This window comes from Rhinopithecus roxellana, chromosome 1 (assembly GCF_007565055.1).
Source record: "Rhinopithecus roxellana isolate Shanxi Qingling chromosome 1, ASM756505v1, whole genome shotgun sequence".
NCBI classification, from domain to species: Eukaryota; Metazoa; Chordata; class Mammalia; order Primates; family Cercopithecidae; genus Rhinopithecus; species Rhinopithecus roxellana.
The window spans coordinates 128,966,075-128,990,538 of NC_044549.1; the positions used below are offsets into that span (position 1 = coordinate 128,966,075).

General features: G+C 42.3%; 1 protein-coding gene across 1 annotated transcript in view; it reads left to right on the forward strand.

The window, feature by feature from the left end:
- ETV5 (ETS variant transcription factor 5) overlaps nucleotides 1-24,464 on the forward strand; it is a 63,062-nt gene that overhangs the window by 8,984 nt on the left and 29,614 nt on the right. Inside the window, exons 6-7 of the mRNA XM_010376601.2 lie at nucleotides 18,999-19,128; nucleotides 20,069-20,356. Coding sequence (XP_010374903.1) covers nucleotides 18,999-19,128; nucleotides 20,069-20,356 — 418 coding nt within the window. The remainder of the gene's footprint in view (nucleotides 1-18,998; nucleotides 19,129-20,068; nucleotides 20,357-24,464) is intronic.

Below are 24,464 nucleotides of genomic sequence, written 5' to 3' on the forward strand. Positions count from 1 at the left end.
TCTTTGTTAGCTAGCCCAGTACCTTACTGCTGGGAGGGTGCTAAATGATTTGAAATCCTTCCTGTTTTGATAGCCTCAAAGATTCCTAGACTCAGTATTCTCAAGGACCCCAGACCTACAGTACCCATTTACTTAAAGGAGCCATCTGTTTTACAAAATCTGCTTTCGTCTACCTTTAATTCAGTTAGACTTATTTAAACTGAATTTTTCTCTTACCCTTCTGTGTCTCTGTGCTGTTAGTCATCTAACAAAACCCAGTAGGCTTACCAGTCCTTTGTATTTGGTGAGAAAGACTTGGGATGGGGAGTTACATCTGTGTCAAGATCACTTGTGTAGGTGCCAGAAGTAACAAAATCCTGGCATCCATCAAGAAATTACCATTTATCCCCTCCTCTTTCAGCATTCTTCAGTTTTACAAGAGTAAGACACGGGTAGCATAATGAAGCTGAAAATTTGTACTGTCTCCCATTTCTACCATCTAGTAGTATCATTGTTTTAATTTCAGCCCCAGAAAAAAAAGTTTCTTGTGGGGTGGGGTGTGTGATTCTCTGCCGAGAAACTGTTCCCTCCACACATTTCTTGGGTTTTAGTGGTGGTAAAGTACATCCAGCCTCAGAGGCTGACAGCCCCCTCTCGGGCATACGGCTGCCCTTGAGGCAGCTTGGGCCCCATCTGTGCCCTGGCACACAGTGCTTCTCCACTTGGAATCCAAGGAGCTCAGAGGCTTGTCATGTTGCAGCTCCCAGCTCTTGGACAAGTGCCAGGCATGCTGATGCCATTACCGGATTAGGTTGCTTTTTTAAAAATTCATTTTGTGAACTCATCAAGCTCATTTAACAGAGGCTTTGGTCGTCAGTTTCTATCATTGTCCTGTCCCTCTAGACTTGGCTTAAAGGAGTGGCAAGAAACCAGGCCCCTAGTATGTGCCCGCACTAGTTAGAGGGTGTATGTATAAATTATAACCATAATGTAAGTACACCTTTGGGCCTGGCAGGCAAATGAGAGTGGGCTAGCAACTCAGATGTTAAAGGGAAAAGAATTCCACCTAAGAGGACTCTGCATAGAAAATAAAGGGCGCTCCCTTGTTTAAAAAGAAAGAAGCATCTAGGGGAAAATTGAAGCAGAAAGTGCAAGATTCCAGGGAGCAGGATAAGATCTAGTTATTAAAAGGCCAGGAGTTTGAGGCTGTTCTGAAGAGCCAAGGCATGGATTGGGGATTCTGTGGTCAGAAGAACTTCAGAGAAATGCTTCCAGTGGCACTGAGCTCGCTGGAGGGGACATGAGGACAGGCAGTGAGAAGTATACATAAGACATTTGAAAAGAGCCAAATATGTGATGAAAAAAAGGAAACGACCATGAGCTCAAATGTATCTCCTGCATTCATTCTTTTCATAAAGAAGTATGCTTTTCCTTGAAATAAAGTCTGGTTGTCAGACCGGCTCCATCAGCTTTCCCTCAGGGTGATTATTGAAGGTTTGGAAAAAATACCTAAGAAACGAAACCGGTTTTTTTGCCTTGTACTTTGCAAAGTCTCAGTGTAGATTTCACCCTCCAACCTTAGATCTCCACATTCTTCCCTTTTGATGTCTCATGAGCATTCAGGAGGGTATTCAAACTCTTCAGGCTGGATCCAAAGCTAAAAAAGGAACTGTGAAATTGTTGTAATAGGTAGCTTGTCCCCTCCTCTGCAGCCAGAAAATCTAGTAGTGTCTCCAGAGCCCTCCTCCCCTGGGGAGGAAGCCAGGTGGCCCCCGATGCAGCTACCAGCAGTGAATGGGAAAGAAAGTCTGGAGAGGCAGGCTTCCAGAGAAAGCTGTCCCCTAATGCAAACCAGCTTACCCTGGGGCAGGAGAAATACCACTGAAGTCTCTCTCTCTCAGCTGGTAGCTACAGCCAGATTCTGAACCGAGTGGCACATGATAGTTTTTCTTTTGCCTTTCCCCTTTTGCCAGAGGGCACTTTCTGACCTTACTTCTAGCGGACTTTTGCACACCCTTGCAGATTTCCACAAGGGTCTTGGCTATTTGAATCCTAGGAAGGGTGCACAGCAGGCAAGAGCCCCTGCCGTGTCTGAATTTCTTACATAAACACAGCGTACTGAGCGAGCAAGCGTCCCTGCGGCGACAGCTGGGCGCTGAGCACTATTAGGTCTGCCCCAGCTAGCAGAGCTGCAGATTCCCCCTCTTGCCTGAATGGAGCATTCCAAATTGGTTGTGAATGGAGGGCGGGGCTCACTTGCAGACTTTTTCAATGAATAACCAGACCCCATTGTGCAGCCTGTGGAAAAACAACCAACTCAAACAACACTGGGACTGTTAGAAATACGCTTGTGATTGGCAGCTTGGAGAGCCTCCAAAATTAGTTTCCTTTGGCTTCCCTGCTGCTCCCTGTTCTCCAAGCCTGGGCTTAATGGGGTTTGAGTTTTCTTTTAAGTGCTCACTTTAACCCTTAAACTGCCGGGCTGATGGCCTGGGTTTCTGGGGAAGAGCTGCTACTGACCTACAAAGCCAGTGAAGCCCACTCCCCTTTCTTTGTCTCTCATTTTAGACGGTAGCTGTCTAAAAGGAGTGATAATAGAGGAGAGGGTGGTTTAGCTTCCCCTGGAGAGGGAGGTGTTGAGACTTGATCTGAGGCTATTACCCTTTTATCTCCTTCCCGTGGGGTTGTGGCTTTAGCTCCCCATTGAGGATTCCTGCCTGCTCTTCTCCTCTGACCTTCAGTCTACTCCAGGCCTGAGTAGCCCAGGTGTTTGCCTGCCACGACACAGATACTTCTTGCTTAGGCTTACAGTTTTAACATGGGGGAGACAAAGTTGTAGTTTCTCTACTCCTTTGCCTTCACTCCTGTTTAATTTTCCACTGTGGTCAGGTAAGTATCATTTTTTGAACGACCGTACTCAAACTCTGGTACTGAGCAATGAGGGAATCTCACTATGGCTGTAAACCCTTCCACCGGACACTAATCAAATGCATAACCTCCCAAAATGAACATCCTTGGAAGTACCAGAAAAACCCAGCCTCTGAGCAACCCCCAAACCAAAGTAGCCTCATCATGCCAAAACTAGGCCAGGTTTTAAGGGTGCACGTGCCTCAAACTAGCATCCACCCTTGATTGATTGATGATTGATTGATTGGCCAAGGGGATTGATTGGCCAAGGAGGTGGGGTGGGGGTAGTCTTGCTGTATTGCCCAGGCTGGTCTGGAACTCCTGGCCTCAAGCAATCCTCCCACATAGCTGGGATTACAGGTTCGAACCACCACCTGTTTCCACACTTAAACATCCTCCAACATCTTACCCAGTAGCTCACCGGCAGCTCACAGATACATGTCCAGTGTGCTCTGTGGGATAGCCCGGGGATGTATGATGAGCGTAAAAAGGACAATCAGTTAAAAGGCAAAACAAAATGTAATAGTAATGATCCAGAGCAGCTTCCTCAGGATTTTAAAGAGCTTTTCTTAGTTCCTACTCTTCATCCTCACAACCTTAATAAGGCAGTTTGCACTTGTGTTTTGCCTCAAGGATTTTTTTTCCCTTGCTGTAAATTGGCCTTGCAAGCATGCCTTCCCTTCCCTATTAAAAAAGAGCAGGCCTGGGCAGATTGTCCTTTTGTGAGAGAGTTTGAAACCTCTCAGGAGGTAACACTAGATATCAGCTGTGTAGGAGGATGCTGATAGGTGTGTTTCTCCAGAGGGACTGAGAAGGACTTCGCTTACATAAACACTTTCAGCTGAGTTCCTGGAAATACTTTGTAATGGCCTGCAAGAGCACTTAATGAGGGTCTTTTATACTTTTTCCATAGAAAAGGTAGAATAGAAGAGGAGGGGATGTCTCTTCCACATGGTCACCCACAGTAAAGGCCAGATCCTGGAGCCTACCCCTAGTTTCCTCATCTGAATTTTAATAGAGAATAATTGAGGGGGGATAACTTTGCTTTGCTGAGGGATATCTTGACTCGGAAAATTTCTGCTTCTCAACTCCATCTTCATTTTTTTTCTTCCCCAGCAGCCATGGAATTTTATTTCTTGCAGAAGAAGGTGGAAACAGCATAGGGCTTTGAGAAGTATTTAGTATTTTGACAACTAATAATCATAGTCCCTGCTTCCCAATTTTTATTCCTATTGAAACGGGAAACAAATCACATTTCTTAGACTCTGAGTATCTGCAAAAGCAGAGGAGCCCTGTCACGTGTTTATGTCCACCTCAGCCACAGCGCCTGCTCTGCACACTGTGGACACCTGGCGCGTACAGCCCGCACACCACCGCATTCCCTACCACAGGCCCTTCCCATCCCAGCTGCCCCAGTCTCCAGCTGGTGGGGAAGTAACACTGTAAAGGGTCTCAAACCCAGAGTTCTGAGTCCTTGGGATGACCTTCTAGATAAATAGAACAAAAGCTAGTTAGGGCTATTTCTCATTTTCTGTTTCCTCTTTTAAACACGTACACTAGCCAAGTGTTGCTAGGCTGCATTTAGACTTTGAGCAGCTAATGCTATGTTTCCCAGTAAGACTGCATGTGCTAGAGTGCAAGTCACAGTTTAGGCACCCTTGACGTACTTGCTGAGTTTCTGCTTTTAGGAGAAGTGGGGCTATAGATAGAAGGGAATGGTTCTGGGGGAAGAAACTCATTTCCCTAGGGTTTGGATTTTCTTCTGTCAGATTTTACGGATGAATTTTCAATTTGAAATTAAAGATAAGATTTTCCACAGTGCTTAAATCCTATTTCAAGTACTGTTAACATTTTACTTAAGTGCCAGTGTAGATGAGAATTATGTAAGTTGGGAGTAAATTATAGAAGGGATGTTAAAGCTTAAGGTTTAGTTTTGCAATTTTTTTCCTTTCAGGAAAAATGTCCTGTTTCCCCTTATCCTGATTGCGTGATCCACTGTGAGCAGCCCTTCATGGTAAAATCCACTGTGATCGATGTAAGGGCACAGTAGAGGAAGTCGCCCTGTCATCTCTAATGAGTTGGAAGGACAAGGGTTTCCTTAGACCTCTTTCTCAATCTTGAAAGTAAAACCAATAGTTGTCTTATCATATTTCTACAGGTTGACTTAAAATTCTTTGAACAGCTAGCTGCCCAAGGAAAGTAGTAAAACACTGGTTCGAATAATGCTCAGATCCTCCTTTGGTGTAATCAGGCCAGTCCCTCACATTTGTATCCTGCTGGTCTCTTAAGCATGAAAGTAACCAACATGCCAGCTCTGTGGCTGTAGGTCTAAAAGAACCCAGCCTATGGTAGTTGAAAGGGGGCGGTGCATTAGAAGTCAGAAGAACCTCTTGTTTTTTATCTTGACTCTCCTGGAGTCAGCTCTGTACTCACAAGCATGTTACTTGACTTTTAAATGCTTTGGTTTCTCCACATCCCACAAATTCTGAGATGCGACACTCTTATGCAATTAGAAATATTCATCCCGTACAAAATGTTTTTAATGGAAGAGCCCCATATCTACTAATACTTGAGCCCTGCCTCAATCAAAGTTGGTCTAATTCTTTTCTAGTCTCCTTTACTGACCTTTAATTTCTAATGCTTACATTCAAGCCATCTAGGTTTCCATTTTTGGAGTTCTAAAGTGACAGTCCTAAATTGTTAGGCTAAATGAGTCCTTTGAAGAAAAGGAACTGTACAAATCCAAGCTGTTTCAAGAAAAATGCTGAAGTATAGAAAGAATATGAACTTAAAGGAAGTAAATCTGAAACTAGTTCATCTGGGTCAAAAAAAATCACTCTACTACCATTGGCATTCAGTTTTCTTCTTTATTTGATAACAGAGGTTTTCTGTTTGGAAATGACTATCTGTCTGAAAGAGGCATTTTTGTGCTGAGAATAAGATGCAGCTATTCAGTGATAGATAATCGTTCTTACCCACGGGTCACCATCTATGAATTAGGACATTGCTGATTTAGTACTTTACACCCTTGGATGGAAGGCTCTCCTCCCATCCCTGACCACTTCTTTTGGGAGGGGGAGCAGTGACGAAGCATTAATACAAATAATTTCTTTCCTTGTATTTTAGCCAGAGTTAGAATAGAAACCTTTACAAATCACCCATGTCATTCACTGATAGAAGTGAAGAAAGGACAAGACCAGTATCCCAAAAGCCAGCTCTCCTAGTTGGTGACCAAAGGCATGACTTGCCAACTTCTCTGCCTTGGCAAACTTGCTAGTGCCCCACAGGCCACCTTTGGTGACTTTTTTTACTCTGAAGGCCTGCAACAGGCCCATTGCCTTGAGCTCTTCCCTGGGCCTTCTCAGCCTTTGGAGAGTGGGAGCAGCTTTCAGCTTCATGCAGCAGAAAAGGTAGACAGTGTTCAGGATGACATTTGCTCTTTCTAACCAAAACTATCACCCCACCCCATCTTTCCCCCATCTGTCCTTGAGGACCTGGGTGTCATCTTAGACTTGATCACATTTCTTCTCTCTGGAAGGAGTACAGAGGTAGGGCAAGTCTTGAGCTCCCCCTGGAGTTTGGAGTGCCCCCCACACTTTGGCCGGTCAGCCTGAGTTGTACTGTCCAACCTGTGGGTTACAATTTTATGTTAGACAGTAACCTCCCAAGCTGACTTTCATGGGCAGAATTTAGTTTTTGTCTTCTAACCAATTGTATTTCAGTTGGGGATTTGATTGCCAGATACCCTATGCTGGTTCTGCTGTCTAGCTGCTACCATTGCTGTAAGCGGCCATAGGAAACGGGGGAGGGGAGGGAAGCAATTGTTTGCTGAATGTTGCAATCATTGAGCCAGGCTTAGTGGAAGCAAACCTTTAAACCACCTCCCCTTCCCCAAGGTTATATGAAGCCACTAGATAATATAAACCTTATAGTTCAAATAATAAGATTTTTAACAGTGTGAGAATGCTCCCAACTAAAGCCCTTTTCTGTTAAGTGTAACCTCCTTGTCAAGTCATTCCCCCTTCCCACAAAGAAATTAAAATTCCTTTGTAAGTGTAAAATCACCATTTTCATCTTTCCCTGCTTTTACCCCTAGCCAGACGGGCTTTGTTCTGGGGTCTACTAGAAGCTACAACCTGTGGGTCCCCTAAGCTGGAATTGCTGATATGCTGGATTTCTCCGTTGTTGAATCTGTCCTGTATCTCATAGCCCACATTCCAAGGAGCAATAAGGGCATAAAATATCATAACACTGGTTTTATATAAACACTTGACTCTCCAGAACTCTGCAGGATCTTGTCTTCAAGCACCAATTCTATATACAGCCAGCATTTCCCCAGAGAAACCAATGTTCTACAAGCCCAATACATGGTATGTGTCACAACCTAGACCCGTGTTGCTATTGTCAGTTCGAGGGCATAGCAGAGGCTTAGGGTTATCTGAGGTAAACAAGCAACGGAGGAGAGACTTACAGAGAATGTCCTCATGGTTTTAACTGCTTCTTGGTACCAGTTCTATCATCTATTTTAAAACCCAGTTTTGAGGCTGGGTGCAGTGGCTCAAGCCTATAATCTCAACACTTTGAGGGGCTGAGACTAGAGGATCACATGAGGCTGGGAGATTGAGACCAGCCTGGGCAACATAGTGAGACCCCGTCTCTTAAAAAAAAAAAAAATTTAGCTGGATGTGGTGGCAGGCACCTGTGGTCCCACCTACTCAGGAGGCTGAGGCAAGAAGGTCACTTGAGCCCAGAAGTTTGAGACTGCAGTGAGCTATGATTGCGCCATTGCTCTCTAGCCTGGGTTACAGAGCAAGACCCTGCCTCTAAAAAAACAAACAAAAAGATAAAATGAAACCCAGATGGGGGAAATTTTATCAATAACTCTTAATTCCTGTATTCTGGGAGAAATTCCACTATCTTTGCAGGCAACTTCTTAGAGATGTTTCAGATACCATTGTCTACTAATGCTATGTATACATTTTCAAGGTTGGTTCAGTTCTTTTCTAAGCTCCTTTTCTTCCCTTTAGTTTCTGTTATATTCAAGGCCTTTTCAGAATTCTAGAGTAATCTTCCAGTGTCCTTAATAATTGTGTTTCCACCACCACACTTAGGAACTGAGAGTGGGCTCTCTGGAGATAGTCTGTATGCTATCTTTCAAGCAAGGTGCCTAGCATTTTTTAACATAGCACTCACCAGCAAAATTCCTCAGCTTGCATTTCAAAAATCTTCCCCAAAATGTCTTGGCTCTTGAATTTCCAGACACTTGATACAACCTCATCTATTCTCATGAGCAAGAAAGGTGTCTCCTTCCCTCACTTCCTTTCCCACTGTGGCAAGACCTGGCTCTAATTTCATTGGCTACTATTTCATCCTGGTATTTCTAGACATTTTCATGCAAAGCCATCAAAACTTCAAAAACTTGAATCTGGGTCTTAGGTTGGTCTTATTCCTATACCAATGTAACCCTAACCCCGGTTTTTGGATCTGTCTTTCCCATAGTCCATGTCATGATAATACATTCAAAGCCTTTTATTTTGAGCTGATTGTATTACCCCAAGTTTCTAGGTCTAAATCAGGAAGAATAGTGTGTTTTGTTGTTTTTTTTGTTTTGTTTTGTTTTTGTCCACACACCAGTTCCTGAAGCCTCTCTTCTGCTGACTGTAGTTTTTTACCACCGCATGGGAGAAATCTGATTCCTGAAGCCAAGTGTTCCAGGAACTAGCTTTACCACTCCCTAATTTGGCTCTTGCGTTATTTATTGTACAGAAGATGATAATTGGCCTTAGAGGAAGGGATTCTGTTCTATGACTGTTCATTGATGAATTCTGCTACCTCATGGTTGATCTGATACCCTGGAGCCCTGAAATATACCACCAGGGTGACAGTCAATCCTTTGGTTCTTGGTGAGAAATAGGACAAATCGCAAAAATACCCCAGAGTCATCAACATCATAACCTCTTTCCACCACCGTGATTAATTGCTAATCGGAAGTCCTGAATACTATACAGCTGTGCCAGTTCTGAAGCTTCTTTCCCTGTACCTGCTAATAGCAAACCCTATCCCAAAGCACAAGCACAAAGCACAAGTCTTACTTTCCTCATGTGGGACTTTGCCCAGGACAAATGCAGCTGTTATTGCAGAACAAGCCTGCCCTGAAATCTCAGTCCTGGCATGTGGTATGGCCAGCCAGTTGTTGGCTTATCAGGTGTTTGTCATGTCCCCCATGAGTCGTATGGAGGGCCTTGATTCCACACAAAGGTCCAGCTGCCATTCTTGGTTCCTAAGACATAAATGCATAGGGGATTTTCCAAACCATTGTACTTACTTTAACACAGTTTAGGTCTTCAGCCACATAATCCTTTTTATCTAGCCTGGTAAACTAGGCTGAACAGTGGGAGCCCCTAGGCTCAGAGCAGCAAAAGCCTAGGCCACCTATTTCCAGCTTCCTCTCATCCTGATCCCAGCCCTGCTCAGCCTTTAGGGGTAGAAGGGGCTAACCCAGCTGCTTATGAGGGAAGAAAATGAAGGAGAACCATAAGAAAGAGAACTTTAATTCTGCCAACCTTCCCAGGTTGGTGATAGCTGCCTTGCACTCTCTTGAAGACCCTGGGGATGAAAGTGAATGGGCTGTCCAGCTGTTCTGGACAACCTATTGTCCTAAGCCTGTTTTACATATAAATTCACAAGGAGTGGAAATTCTCCATTTTTTCTCAAGAATGTTTGTGGTTGACTTGGGCATGTATTTTAGTTCCTGTTATATATGCACTAATGTGAATACAGAGTTACTGATAGGTGTTATTTTTGTTAATCATTTTGCATTTGTGTAACTGCTGTCTTTCTACCCAAGCAGTTTGGTGGAAGTATTAGCAGCAGCCAGTAGTCACAGTAACAGCAGTGGCTGTTTTTATTTTGCTGTCTCTGGAGTGTTCCCTTGTCCTTTCTAAGTGGGCCAAAGCCAACAAAATGTTTGAGAACCACTGGCATAGACATTAGGTGTGACCAGCATTTATCCTTGTGTAAGGCTAGATTCCCAGGGGTGTATTATCCTCCCAATTCAGTAATAGGCCAAGGGTGGCTTTCTTCATGTGTCGATGTATGGTTTTGAAGTTCTTAGCATCTCTACTTTTGACATGTTAGTCAACCATAAGATAAAGGATTTTTTTCTCCAGATATCACAGAGGAAATGGGATGGAATCACTGTTTTATTTATTTATTTTTAAAACATATAGCTACAATTGCTTCATCTCTGTGTGTGTGTAGTTTTTTCTTAACCATTTGAAAGCAAGTTTCAGTCATTATAACATTTCACCCCAAATACTCTGGTGTGCATCTCCACAGATTGACATTCTGCTACATAGCCTAAGAAAATCTTTATTCAGTAATATTTAGAATTCCCCAATTGTCTCCAGATATCTTTTTAGCAATGTTGATAATGGTTTTGATCTAGGATTCAGTTTAAAATCACACATTGCATTTATGTTTATGCTCCATTTATCCTCTTTAATATGCAACAGTCTCCCTAGCTTTTTTATTTTACCTGTAACAGTGACTTTTTTGAAGTCTTGGCCAGTCATTGACTTTTTTATGGTCCATTTTTAAAGAATATATAGAAATGCAAACAGCATCCAGAAATGCTGCCCTTAGGCTTAGAAATCTCCAGTGTTGTTGATTCTCTCACTTCTCACATTCATGCGTTTGTGTTGGCCTTAAAACAGTGGTGAAAGAACAGAGTGACACAGATGGAGAGAATTGGGTCAGAGATGGTTTTTGCATGTTTGAGGAGAGGGCTTTTGGGGGACTCATTAAAGAGTTTTTAGCACAGCTTGCTCAATGGTTGATTTTACTGTGTGTGAATGATTTTTCACGTATTAAATTCAAGAATTTATCCTTACACAGGTTAGCTGTGTGAGATATTAAAGAAAAACGGCACATTCTTCCATACCTACTCCAATTCTGCTTTTAGAACTTGTGTCCCCTAACTAAATTTGATAACATTGTCGATTTTTATTTTTGGAAACTGTTGCCAGGCAGGATCAATGTTAAACAAGTTTGAGCATGCCTCTTATGTGGTTTGGAAATCCAGACATCTCCTTTTCCAGATGTTCTTTTTTAAGTGCCAGAACCTGTCCACTTAACCTTATCTCCCTGTGAAACTTCTTGTTTCCCAGAACAGGGTATTATCTACTATTAGAGACATTCACTAGGGCTGTTAGAGCAATTACAAAGAATATTGAGGTATAATAGATTTTATGTGTGAAATGAGTTTTTAATCTGCTCAGTCCTGAAATAAATATTTCTGACCCTCTCTGGTAATATAGTAGAACTTAAAAAAAAAGGTCTTACCCTATCTACATCTTTTTTCCTGCTAACTAGGTATTTGAGCTTTGTCTCAAAATTCCTAAAAAAGGCAAGAACTAAGAGTAGACAGCACTATGTTGGAAGCACAAGGTACACTCCCTCTGGTGACTCAAAGCCCTCTGGTCTTTGCCAGTGGAGTCCTCAGACAAGTTAAGGGTAAATCAGGGAAAAAGAGGTCACACTTGCTCTTCCCTGGTGGGTTTTTCGGTTCTGTTTTGCCAGTGTCCTTGTTATATTTCCAGGTCCCTCTTCTTGATCATCTTTTCCTCTGCCTTCTTTCCCTGTGTTCTATTCACTCCTACAACCATAGAATATTAATAGTATGGGCAGGTGTCTCGGACTTCTCTCCCCTCCCACCCCCATTCTTGGACTACACAGTATGTAATTCTTCCTCTAGAGGGAAGGGATGTGAGATGGCAGTGGTCAGAGAGAGGAGCAGTGACCCAGAAAGCTGGTGGCCAGGAGACTTAGGAGAAGGCCTTCATTTCAGGATGGTGGCTCTGGGACCCTGAGCAGTGTATGGTCACTACTATTTGTGTACATTCCACATCGTATCTGTTCAAGTGTGATGGGAGGTTCTGGAGACCTAGGCCAGCCCCCTGAGCTGCAGCCTCATGGACACACCATTCAGAAGCACATGTCAGTGCTCTGGTCAACTTCTGTCATGAGACACAACTTTCCATGTGAAGTAAGAGGATCATGGCTATAGTGTGTGACCAAATAAGGTCTTCCCTGGACGTCAGGCCTGCACAGCTGATTTGGGAAAGATGAGTCTGGCCCAGATGAAGGTAAATGAAACTGAAGAAGGGAGAAGGAAAACCCCAAAACAGAACCTGAAGTATGGCAGCTGGTGGAAGGCGGTCAGAACCTGTGTGTGAAGTAGGAGAAATCCGGATACGCTTAGTCCTTCTCCCCTTCAAACCGCAGGGTAACTAATTGGCAATTTCTTTAACACTCAGCAGCTACATAAATGTTTTATGTATTCACAACAAAGTCTGTGGCAAACTGAAACTTTGATGATTATGAAACACCAAAGAAAGCCTTATTAGACAAGATGGGTTTTGTCTTTCTAAAAAAAAAAAAAAAAAAAATCCTTTTGAATGGAACTGTCGTTCATCATAACATCCAACAAAAGTATTTTCCTACGTCTTGATCCTTGGGGCTGTAATAGTGAAGTTTACCGTTAGCACGGGCATGGGGTGGCTGCCTTGAACAGTCCACAGGCCTGTACTTGTGGGCAGGAAACAGATTTTGTCAGCAGAGGGAATTATTATTTCTCTTGAATGGACCAGTTAATTTTTTCTATTTTAAAACAACTGAGTTGTTTCTTTGGAAGACTGTTTCTAGACCATCACAGAAGAAAGTTTTTCTAAAATTTGATAAATCTTAGTATTAACTCTGTGGTGCTATTTGATGAGGACCAGGCTGCTTTTTTTAAAAGTAGAAATGTAATCGAAGTAACATACAGAAATCACAAGAGTATAGCTGCATGATGTATTCTCACAAACAGTGTAAGCGTTTAGATCAGAAAATGGAACTTACCAGACTAAGAAGACTCCTGTGCCCCCTTAACAGGCACCAGCCCATCGAGAGTAACCTCCCTCCGGACTTTCAAACACTGTAGATTAGTTTTGTCTTTTTTTGAACTTTATATTAATGGACTTACGTGGCAGGTACCCTTTTGTGCCTGACTTCTTTTAGCTCAGCATATTTGTGAGATTCATCTATATTGTTAAGCATAATTGCAATTTCTTCATTCTCCCTTCTGTGTAATGCTGAGATTTTGTTGGGGGTTACATTGAACCTATAGATAAATTTGGGAAGAAATGGTATCTTTATCATGTGAAGCATTCCAGTCCACCAGCATGATCTATCCTTCCCATTTATTGAGAGTTCTTTAATTTTCCTTAGTGTTTTGTGGATTTCAGTGTAGGTATCTTTTTTCTTTGTTTTTTCTTGAGATGGGGTCTCACTCTGTTGCCCAGTCTGGAGTGCGGTGGCATGATCACAGCTCACAGTAGCCTCAGCCTCGCGGGCTCAGGTGACCCTTCCACCTCACCTTCCCTCATAGCTGGGACCACAGGTACACACTACAGTCCCAGCTGATTTTTTTTTTTTTTTCTGTATTTTTTTGTGGAGATGGGATTTTGTTAATGTTGCCCAGGCTGGGCTCAAACTCCTGGGGTCAAGCGATCTGCCCTGCCTTAGCCTCCCAAAGTGCTGGGATTACAGGCATGAGCCACCATGCCTGGCCTAGTGTAGACATGTTATATATCTTTTATTAGACATTTTCCTAGGTATTTGATGATTTTGTTGATATTGTGTATGCTTTTAATTTCACATTGTTTTAGTTACTGTATATTGAAAGTTTTTTTAACATGTTGACCTCATAGCCAATGACTTTGCTTACTGATTCTTATACTTTGTGGTCATTTTTATATTTTCTATGTACCCAACCAGGCCACCTGTTAATAATGACAGATTTCTTTCCTTCTTTCTAATTTGCCTTGTGTTTATTATTCTTGCCTTATTGCATTGGCTAGGACCAGGCTTGGATTTTGATCCCTGTGTCAGATAGAAAAATCTAAGGAGTTCCCTAGTCTAATAAGAAAAGCAACTGTGAAGTTGGTTGACTTGTGGGCATCACATCTAAATTTAAAATGGTGTTACGGTTGTCTGCAAGGCAATACATATACTTGATTGTGCATACCCACAGATACGGACTTAATTACATCTTATCAGCTAGCTGCCCTTTTTCCTACCCCTGACGAGCTAAGACTGTCATACATATATTTGCGCATAGATCCTTAGTAGAGTTCTTATAGTCAAATCGGGGTCCAGACAGCTCACTCAAGGTCTTCCTGCCTCAGTGGTGGTAGCAGGACAATTGTCCAGAAGCAGTTTCAGGGCGGGGCAGGGCTTCTGAGGAGAGAGATGGCATCCATGGCTTCAGTGCAGAGTCTGGGTAGTAGTGACTGGCTGTAGAAGACACCAGGTCTTCTGAAGTGCTGGCAACTGTCTGAATGAGCAGAAGGTTTTGATCAGCTTAACTATAGAAGGGAGAGTGAGACCTTTTAGATGGAATGCTAGAATGGGAGGCAAGGATTACAAAAAGTGAAGGCTGCCAGGCGCAGTGGCTCACACCTATAATCCCAGCACTTTGAGAGGCCGAGGCAGGCGGTTCACCGGAGGTCAGGAGTTCAAGACCAGCCTGACCAACATGGTGAAACCCCCATCTCTACTGAAAATACAAAAAATTAGCCAGTTGTGGTGGTGCACACCTGGAATCCCAGCTACTCGAGAGGCTGAAGCAAGAGAATCACTTGAACCCGGGAGGCAGAGGTGGCAGTGAGCCGAGATTGCGCCATTGCACTCCAGTCTGGGCAACAAGGATGAAACTCCGTCTCACAAAAAAAAAAAAAAAAAAAAGAAAGCTACTGGAGTCGGGGATGTCATTGCCTGTGACAACGGAGGTGAAATAGAGATCCTGGTTAATTTTGGTCTCCTAGAGCCAGACAAAGGCGTAAGTCCTTGAGTGGATTTAGGGCACTGGAGAGTGTAGGGTAAACATGAGGATACAGCCCTGAGAGCTGGAAAAAAGTATCCTTCTGTTTTCTTCTCCTGTATTGTCTTCCTTCTCTCTTTCCCTTTTTCTTTTATTCCCTCTTTGATTGGTCTTTTTTCTCTCAGATTCTTTCTGGGAGACAATAGAATGAAAAGACTAAGAACGGCATAGGTAGGAATCCTGGCCACTGTCCAGCTGTGAAACCGTGGCAAGTGACTTTGAGCCTTGTTTTCATGTTTGTAAAATGAAGACAATGGAAGCATTAATAGCTTTCTCATTAAATTGGGAAGATTGAATGAAATTAGGTATATAAGGGCAACTAGGCATAAAGGAAATGGTAAGGGGTCTGGCTGGCTGCTTCTTTCTTGATCAGCCTTCTCTGTTCTTTTCCAGAGGTATTAGTTCTTCTCAACTATTTTCCCTTTGTTCTAGAGCATTTTCTCTTAACCAGGTGTAAGTGGTGTTTTTGTTTAGTTGAAAAAAAAGGTTTATGCCTTCTATTTTGAATGTACAAAGTGAGCGAGTGGAATATCTTGCGTTTCTGTCAGTGTGGTAGAAGATGACTACAATGACGGTGCAGGGGCCCTTGCCTCTTCTCCCCTCGAATAGCAGCAGCCTAAGACCTTTAGTTTCTTTGGGCCTCAGGGTCCTTATCTATAAATGTAAGGACTTGAATTCAGCATACTGGGGCCCTAATCTATCTCTAATTGCATCGTTGAGAAGATGCTACAAGTCAGATGCCTTACTAAATTATGCAGGCCATGAGCAAAGGACCATGTCTGTTTTGCGTAGCATCATATACCCCTGACATCCAGAATACCTGGCCCATCGAACATACTCTGTGAATAAATGAATGAATGAATGAATGAATGAATGAATGAATGAATGAATGATGAAGGAAAGAAAGATCTTCATGACAAAGAGGGTAGTCCCCATTCAGCAAGAATTATTGTCAGGACACCCCTGACTTGGTGGGCCCTCTTCTACAATTCTGAGTTTAAACTCAAAGTTTCTAATTGCAGAAGATGTTTATTAGCTCAAATGTCAACTTTTTTTTTTAGCATTTCTTTTCAGACTTCCTCAAGAGTTCATGATCCCTTTTCAATTCCAATTTGTTGCCATCCTTTATAGTCCTGTCATCATCTAGTAAGTCAGCTGTGCAAAGGTAAATACTGTTTTTGAAAGCACAGGGTATAATTACACAACATCATAGCACCATCTGCAAGGTGCTGTGCCCTTTTCTTTATTTCTCAAGGCAGCATCGCATACCTCATTTTACAAATGAAGAAACAGACTGAAAGCAAGGAGCATTCCTTGGGCTTCTGAGTTCCTGCTTTAAATACACCACTATCTCTGACTAACACATGCCAGAATTAGGCTCCTTCACACATCCTCTAGTCCTACAGACCTTTAAGGAGCTGAGCCTTGTTCCTCACCACTCACAGGGCCCCTCGTGGCTTTCCTGTCAGTGTAGATCTGTGAAACTTTTTCCATTCTCGTTCCTGCCATGTTTTATCCTGGGTGGGAAAAGTATGTATAACTAACATTGTACCCAGCCTTGTAGGGTAGATGTGGTCCCTGCCTTCAAGGGTAAGAACAAATTGGAAATACAATCCATTTGTTCACGCAAATACTTTTTGAACTCCCCCTTTGTATAAAGAATATACTATTGCACATACAAGACATTTTGGGGTAGAAGGTACTATATAATTTAGAGCCAAAATGATGTGGTACACACTAAGTACTGTCTAGATTTGAAGAAATCAAGACATCAGAATTCGCTGGCAATTTAGATCCTTTTAGATATGTGCAGTTCCCGAAACAAATACAAAATGTTTCTTTCTGGGCAACTTTGGCTTACCCTCTGGTGTTAGACTTGTCAGCAGAATTGGTAACTGTTGTAATAATATTGTGACAATGTCAAGACACTTCTAAAACCTGAAATCAGACCATTGAATAATACACTAATTGTTTTCTTTCCAAACAATTAGGTAAAGTGATTGCAAATGACTATCTTTAGATAAAGCAAGAAAGGTAGATGTTTCAAGGACATGTAGCTTTTGTTCAAATTGGGTCATCATTACCTTTCCTCATTGTTTTGCCAAAACTTTTATAGCAGAAAACTGGCGAGAGGAAGGGCAGTGACCAAGGGCCAGTGCTGAGAACTGCCAGACTACTGCGTTGGAGAAAGGGATTTCTGTGTCAAATTCTCATTTACTAGCAACATTCAAACAAGCTTCGCTATTTTCTGTGTGAATATTTGAAACAATTGATAACAATTGAGTGTTGGCTGCCATGATGTCACCATCAAAAAATCACGAGAGAAACTCTAATGACTTCTAAATATAATCTGCTAGTTCTCAGCTTATTTTATGTATTCAGGAAAAGCAGTTGGCATTATGTAAGAAAGGAATTATGAAAACCTGTCCTTTCAAGTCAGTCACTGCAGGACTTTGCAGCAACATTGCTTTATAACCTTGTCATCTGTGATAGAGTCATCTGTCTCATACTCACTCCTGAATTCAGAATTTGGGATTATAGAGGCACCTGAGAGGCCAGTTGACTGGAAGATTGTTCGGTCTTATCAGATATTAATAGAAAAGAGATGATTGTTTAGGCTGGGCGTGGTGGCTTGCGCCTGTAATCCCAGCACTTTGGGAGGCCGAGGTGGGCGGATCAGGAGGTCAGTAGTTCGAGACCAGCCTGGCCAATATGGTGAAACCCTGTCTCTACTAAAAATACAAAAATTAGCTGGGCGTGGTGGCGGGCGCCTGTAATCCCAGCTACTCAGCAGCCTGAGGCAGGAGAATCATTTGAACCCAGGAGGCGGAGATTGCAGTGATCGCTGCCATTGCACTCCAGCCTAGGCGACAGAGTGAGACTCCATCTCAGAAAAAAAAAAAAAAAAAGAGAAGTGATGATTTGTTTAGCTAGTTCTACCTAGTATAATTACCAAGAATTAACCTAACTCCTAAAGATGTTTCAGGTGTAAACATTGAGTCAAACTGAAAATGTTATTGGGTCACCAGACCACTGACTGTAGTTAGCTATTTAATGAGACCTTTGATACAGTGGCCAGTGGCCAGCACAGAAGCTTAACTTGCTCTCCTTCCCCACCTTCCAAGGTAGCTAGACAAGGAGTAATTAATTGTTCTAACTCAATTAGAAGGCAGCCCTTATAGCGTGAAATGCATCTTTCCACTTTGGATAAAATGCTGTCTCTGCAACAATTTAGCTACTAGAGAAGACAGAAAAGGCAAACTCGGTTTTTTGTTCTTTGGGTTTTTTTTTTCGGTTTTTTTTTTTTTTTTTTTTTTTGGCCACTACATGTAAATCACCTTGATTTGAAAAATTCTTGTTACTCTGCCCTCTCAGGATCCTACATGGAATATGTAGTTGGCTTCCAAACCAAAAGCAGTAGCTCCATACATGTATTCCATGAATTCAGGAACATTCACTGTACCATCTATGAAAGGACTGGTTATACAAACCCACCCTTGCTGGTCAGTCACTGAGACAGGCCGGGAGCAGATGTAAGCACAAAGGTAGCCAGGCTTTCTGCTTTCTGTATTCATTAGCCTTTTCTAGGTAGTGGATTGGTCTGTTGTTTTATTCCTTTGCTTTTAAAATTTTTGGAATGCCTCTAAAGTTGAGTATTTCTTGCTGAGAGCTGATATTTAAAGTTACTTGAGGAAGGACTTTTTAAAAATTCTATATTTAATTTGTAAATATGCATCTAAATAAGAAATATATTTGCCACAGCAATTTTAAGCCTTTGATAAGCTTAAATGTGTTGGTAATGTCTACCAACACATTTTTGGTCATTTCGTCCTTTTTGGAAACAAAATTCTTCATGTCTGCAGCCACTTGCATTTTTGGTGGAGACCCGTTACCTGCAAGGTTTTTAAGGGTTTTGCAGCTTCTGGAAGGCAAGACCCATGAACAAAGAAATTTGGGAAAAAAGACTTGGCTAATTAAAAGTGTCAGATGATGACTTCTGACTTTGAAGAATTTAATTGGCTTTAGATGGGAGGTTGTGTGTTTAATCGTTTTGCTTTTTCTGACATGTGACTTGACATGAGTTCCAAGAACAATCAGCTAGTTAGAAGGTTTGCAGAAGGAAGCATTGCGCTCCCTGTTAATCAGCTGTTCTCTCTCTATTCCCCCCTCATCCCTCTTCTGATTTCAGTGGTGCTTCATGCCCCACCTCCAACCAAGATCAAACGGGAGCTGCACAGCCCCTCCTCTGAGCTGTCGTCTTGTAGCCATGAGCAGGCTCTTGGTGCTAACTATGGAGAAAAGTGCCTCTACAACTATTGGTAAGTGGGCAGGTGGAGTCGAAGAAAGGCTGCCCAGAAAGTCTCTGGAAATAGCCATCAACCTGAATGTTCCTTCCCAGTGTTACTTACCCAGCAGACCCTGGGGTAGAACACATCCTCCTTTCATGGCAGTGTCATCCTCCAGGTGTAGCATAGTTCCCTTGGGATCATTGTACTGCACACGAAAGAAAACCGTTAAAGCCTTGTGGCTCCGCAGGGCACTAAGTTCATAGGGTACCCAGTCCTTCTAGGGAAAGAGTCTCAATCCTGAGATATTTGATCTGTGGCTTTGAGGCAGGTAATATATACTTCTTCATGTCTATCATATGTTAATGTGAACTTTAAGCACCAAAGAAGTAATCTCCAAATCAGAATATATGAAAAAGTCTTGAAGCTTGTGCCCTTTACTTAAGAATATCCAGGCCCCAGGAATGAAGCTTTAATTTTAAATCATTCTTTGCTCTAGAAGATAAACATAGATTTGCCTGAAAGGGGGAGGAGAAGAGTTGTTAATTCAAATGATGTCACAGCACAGACGTACCTTCAACACAGATTCTGACTAATTCCTGGGAACCCTGGAATAGTTAGGAGAGGGGACCAGAGAACACCTGGCAAAGCGTAAATTCTCCCCTCACCCACCCACCCTACACAGGCATACACGGAGAATTCTTTTAGAAGGAGGGAGAAAGGAAACCGGAAGCAGAGGCTAAAATTATCCTTGAGAAAAATCACTAGAAGTGTTAAACAAGTCCCTGTGACGCAGTGTGTTTGTCACTTTTCGGAGGTACAAATATCCCCTCAGGGCTATGAGCGATTTAACTATGTTAATGCTGTTATTTCCTGGCAACAATGGGCTGCAAACTAGCTTTCTGCTGGACCTGGTAACCATGCTAATTGCTTCATTTCAGCTTAATGGTTCCTTCTTTTTTTCTGTTTACAGTGCCTATGATAGGAAGCCTCCCTCTGGGTTCAAGCCATTAACCCCTCCTACAACCCCCCTCTCACCCACCCATCAGAATCCCCTATTTCCCCCACCTCAGGCAACTCTGCCCACCTCAGCGCACGCCCCTGCAGCTGGCCCTGTTCAAGGTGTGGGCCCCGCCCCTGCCCCCCATTCGCTTCCAGAGCCTGGACCACAGCAGCAAACATTTGCGGTCCCCCGACCACCACATCAACCCCTGCAGATGCCAAAGATGATGCCTGAAAACCAGTATCCATCAGAACAGAGGTGGGTGTTGATCTGGCCTTCTTCCTTAACTGCCTCCCTCATCCCTGTCCTTTCTCAGTGGGAGAGGGGAAGCAGTTTTTCTTGTTTGCCAGGTTCCTAAAAAGTTATGATTGCACTGAGGCAGCTTGTGAGGCAAGACTAATAGCAATATGAATATGACTGTTTATATACTACCCTGTTCCCAGGGTACACCAGATGGTTGATGGACTACAACATCCTTATGAAGTAGGTAAGGGAGAGGTAACTGGTATTCTCCCTTCTCACAGAACTAGAGGAAGAATGACTTGCCAGGATAGTCTTGTCCCTCACTGAGGGCAGGTTCCTGACTCCTCATTGGATGCTGCCTACTATTAATAGAATCGAACTTTATTTCACTTACATATAAGGGACGATTGCTGAGTTATACAAGGTAGTATTACTCATCTGACTTTAACATGTTTTAACAGTAGGAGATTAGCTAAGGACCTTGTTTATACATCTGCTTTTGAGATAGAAATCTCCTGGTTACACTGCAGGTGGTTTTTATATTTCTACAGACATGGAGGCATCAGTAGTAACTTGTCCAGAGTCATTCATTTATCAAAAAAGTGTGTAAAGGGAACCTTCTCTGTGCACTCCAAACCTGACCTCTTAAAGTCCCAGCCTTCTAAGTTTATTATCTGTGGCATTCTAGAATCTCTGATGCTTGTGGCCTTCTTTCATAGAAGATGTGCTGGGGGCCTTTTTTTATTTCAAGTTTCTTTGGGATAAGGAGATAACCGTGGGTGGGTAGTTGTCAACAATATTACCAAAGGATGCAAGATGGTGTGGGGGGCAGCAATGGGGCAGAAGTAGGGAAAATACATGAGTGTACCTTTCCCAGGCCTGGTCCATTCCAGATGCCTGCCAGTATTTACTTGGAGATCACTTTATTTCTAGATGAAATGCAGGGAAAAAAATAAGGTCCCTTTGTCTGTTTCTGATCCACTTCCCATTTTGCTCTGAAAGTCACCATTAAGAACGGCAGAATATGGCTAGTTGCTGTTTATTCCTTGGTTAGGCCAAGGGACATGGAACACTCGTGTTACACAGGGCTCAAGGGGTGAGCATTGATGGAGTTGGTGGGGGGCTGGCTCGGGAGTCGGCCTCTGTTGCCACCCGGGGCTCATCTGGAAGACACAGCTGCCTCTGAGCTTTTGGCAGTTGTTACCTTGTACTAACAACCTGTACTTGTGCAGGAGAGTTTGGATACTTGGTTTTTTATGTAAAAATTGTAGATTTTTTTTTCAAGTTGGCAACTAATTCAAATTAAAAACAACATCACTCTACAGACTAAACAAAACTTCTCTGGGCAAAATCACCCCGCAGGCCTGCCAATTTGTGAACTCTGGCCTAGATATCATTTTTATTTCAATGGTTTTTTGGTGTTTTTAAACAGCATCTTGCTGATTTTCTGCAAGGGTTATGGGGAAACTGGGGAGGAGTGGTGGGGTCGGGTATATATTCAGTATTTGAAATTCTTAGCAAACTTCTATTTGTTGTACCATGAAGTATAAAAGAAAATTCCTTTATCTAATATTTCCCCCTCAATCCTTGTTCTTTATCCGAGGGGCTTATGTAACATACTGTATTAACAGTTAACTGAGTTGGGAGACAAGTATCCTAGTTCTCCTGGAGAATTGGGAGACGGTAGCCCCAGTCTCAGCTGAGAAATAAGCCTGCCTCCAGTCCACCCAGCCTCCTGAGAAGGAAGGAGGTTTGGATTCCTGGGATTGATGAGTTATTTGCCCTTGGGTGTTGAAAGGAAGAGAGGAGGGAACCAGAATGCAGATATTTCTTTTTTGGGTGATTCCTCCTTGAAGTCTGCCTGTGCATTTTGGACTTACTACTTCTTATACTCTGCCTTTAGGACTGATGGGTCTAAAATTCAAAGTTCTCACACGCACTATCCTTGAGATAATTGAGGTAAAGGGGGAGGTACTCTGTAGGCTACCAAATCGATTAAAAACAACACTTGGGCACTTGGGTTTCTACACAAGAGTGCTGTCCTCTCAAAGTTGAAAATGCACAGGAGTCCCCGCGGGAGTGTGGAGGGGGGATTTTTCAATGCAGATTCCTTGTTAACATTGAGAGAGAGAGTCGGTGGGCCTGGGGGTGGGGCTTGGATATAGTCTTGTCACACTCTGAGAAATTGTGATGCAGCTCTCTCTACCCTCATCCTTATTCCACCCCACCTTTATTTAAAGCATATATTACCAAATTTTGTTTCTACTGCCTTTGTCTATTAATATGGTCATCCACTTGATATCTGTGTGACATAAAACACACCGAAAACATGACTGATTTTGCTTTTAGATACTGGATAGTACACAGAAAATGAGACAGACTAAAATCCCTGGTTTGATTTTTGTAAAAGTAATAGAAATTACAGTCATGGATAATATCAAGCTTAATAATCATGCATTTAATAACTGTTATGCCTGCCGAAAAGTGGGACAGATTACTTTTATTGGTGACTAGGTTATCTCTTGGCTTAGAACTTAAAATTGAGGGACTATTACTTCAAAACGAAATCCCTAATACAAATACATGGCATTTTGCATGATAGAAGTAAATAGAGTCTCATTTGAAACTTTTAACAGCCCTGTGACATAGGCAGAGTAAAAAAAAAACCATTTTGCAGATTAGAAATCAAGCCTCAGCACAGTTAAGGGACTTTCTAAAGCTCACATAGCCAAATACAGGGTCCTACATTCAGCAACCAAAAACTTTCATGACATATAATTACGCCATTTGTTTCAGTTATGATTTTATTTGGGCTGCTTACACCCACTAATGTCTACTATAAAAACTGCGTAATTGACCTTGATAAATTTGTTTTGACCTTGAACATTATCTCTCTTTTTATTATACTTTTAAGTTCTATCTATCTCTTCAACTACAAAATCTTAATAAATTCCTATATCATTTAATCCAAACCCATGTGCTTATTAACATGTGTCTTTTTTGTTTTGCTGGGTGTGCCGTATCTGTTCAGTTGAATAGAGTAAGCTCTTTGAGGATAAAAACCTGTGATTTAGACTCCTTTCTTTAGGCCACATTTAGCCCTGTATCTTATTTGTCCTCCATATATGTTTATTGATAGTGATGGAAATTTGCTGGATTATGCTGTAAATAACTAAAATGTAATCTAGTCAAAAGTACATCCTTGCCGCACATGGCAGCACACACCTGTAGTCTCAGTTACTCGAGAGGCTGAGGCGGGAGGATCACTTGACCCCGGGAGTCCTGGGCTCTGTAGTACACTATGCCGATCTATCAGGTGTCCACACTAAGTTTAGCAACAATATGGTGACCTCCTGGGAGTGGAGACCACCAAGTTGCCTAAGCAGAGGTCAACTGGCCCAGGGGTCAGAAACAGAGCAGGTCAAAACTCCCATGATCTCACTGTGCCACTGCTCTCCAGCCTGGGCAACATAGTGAGACCCCCATCTCTAAGAAAATAATAAAGAAAAAAGTACATTCTTAATGTTTTATATAGTCTTAGCATATACTTCTTCACAATTCAGTTTATTTTTAGAAGATAAATACTGTGTTTGAAAGCCATGATTTATACTGGTGATTTCCTCCCCGCAAGGAGAGGGGAAAAGATATGTAATTTGACATGTTCAGACATGTTCCACTTATCCTGAAAGACTGGCTGCTCCTGGAAGAGGAGAAATATTTTTTCCTTCAGCCTTCCCAATCTTGAGAGTTTTCTCATTGTGTTATTTATGATGTTTACATGTGCTGGGTGGAGGAACTTAGAAAAATATTCCTATGTTATGCCTATAGTACTGGCTGCATATATTTTTGGATTTTATTAAACCATATCTCATTGTATCTTGTGTTGAGGAAAGCCCTGCAATTCAACTGAAGAAGCTCCACTAAGAAAAATGTATGTCTAAGAATTTTGGAACACACTGCTTTGTCATTTACTTGACATCAACAAAAGAGGTTAAAACCCAAGAAGCAGAGCAACATTTAAGAAAATGCTCCTGTAGTAGAAGAATCCTCTGCTTCTAGATAGCCCCTAAGGGCATCAGTATTATGGTAGGCTAGCACGCTGTAATTGACAGAACATAATGTG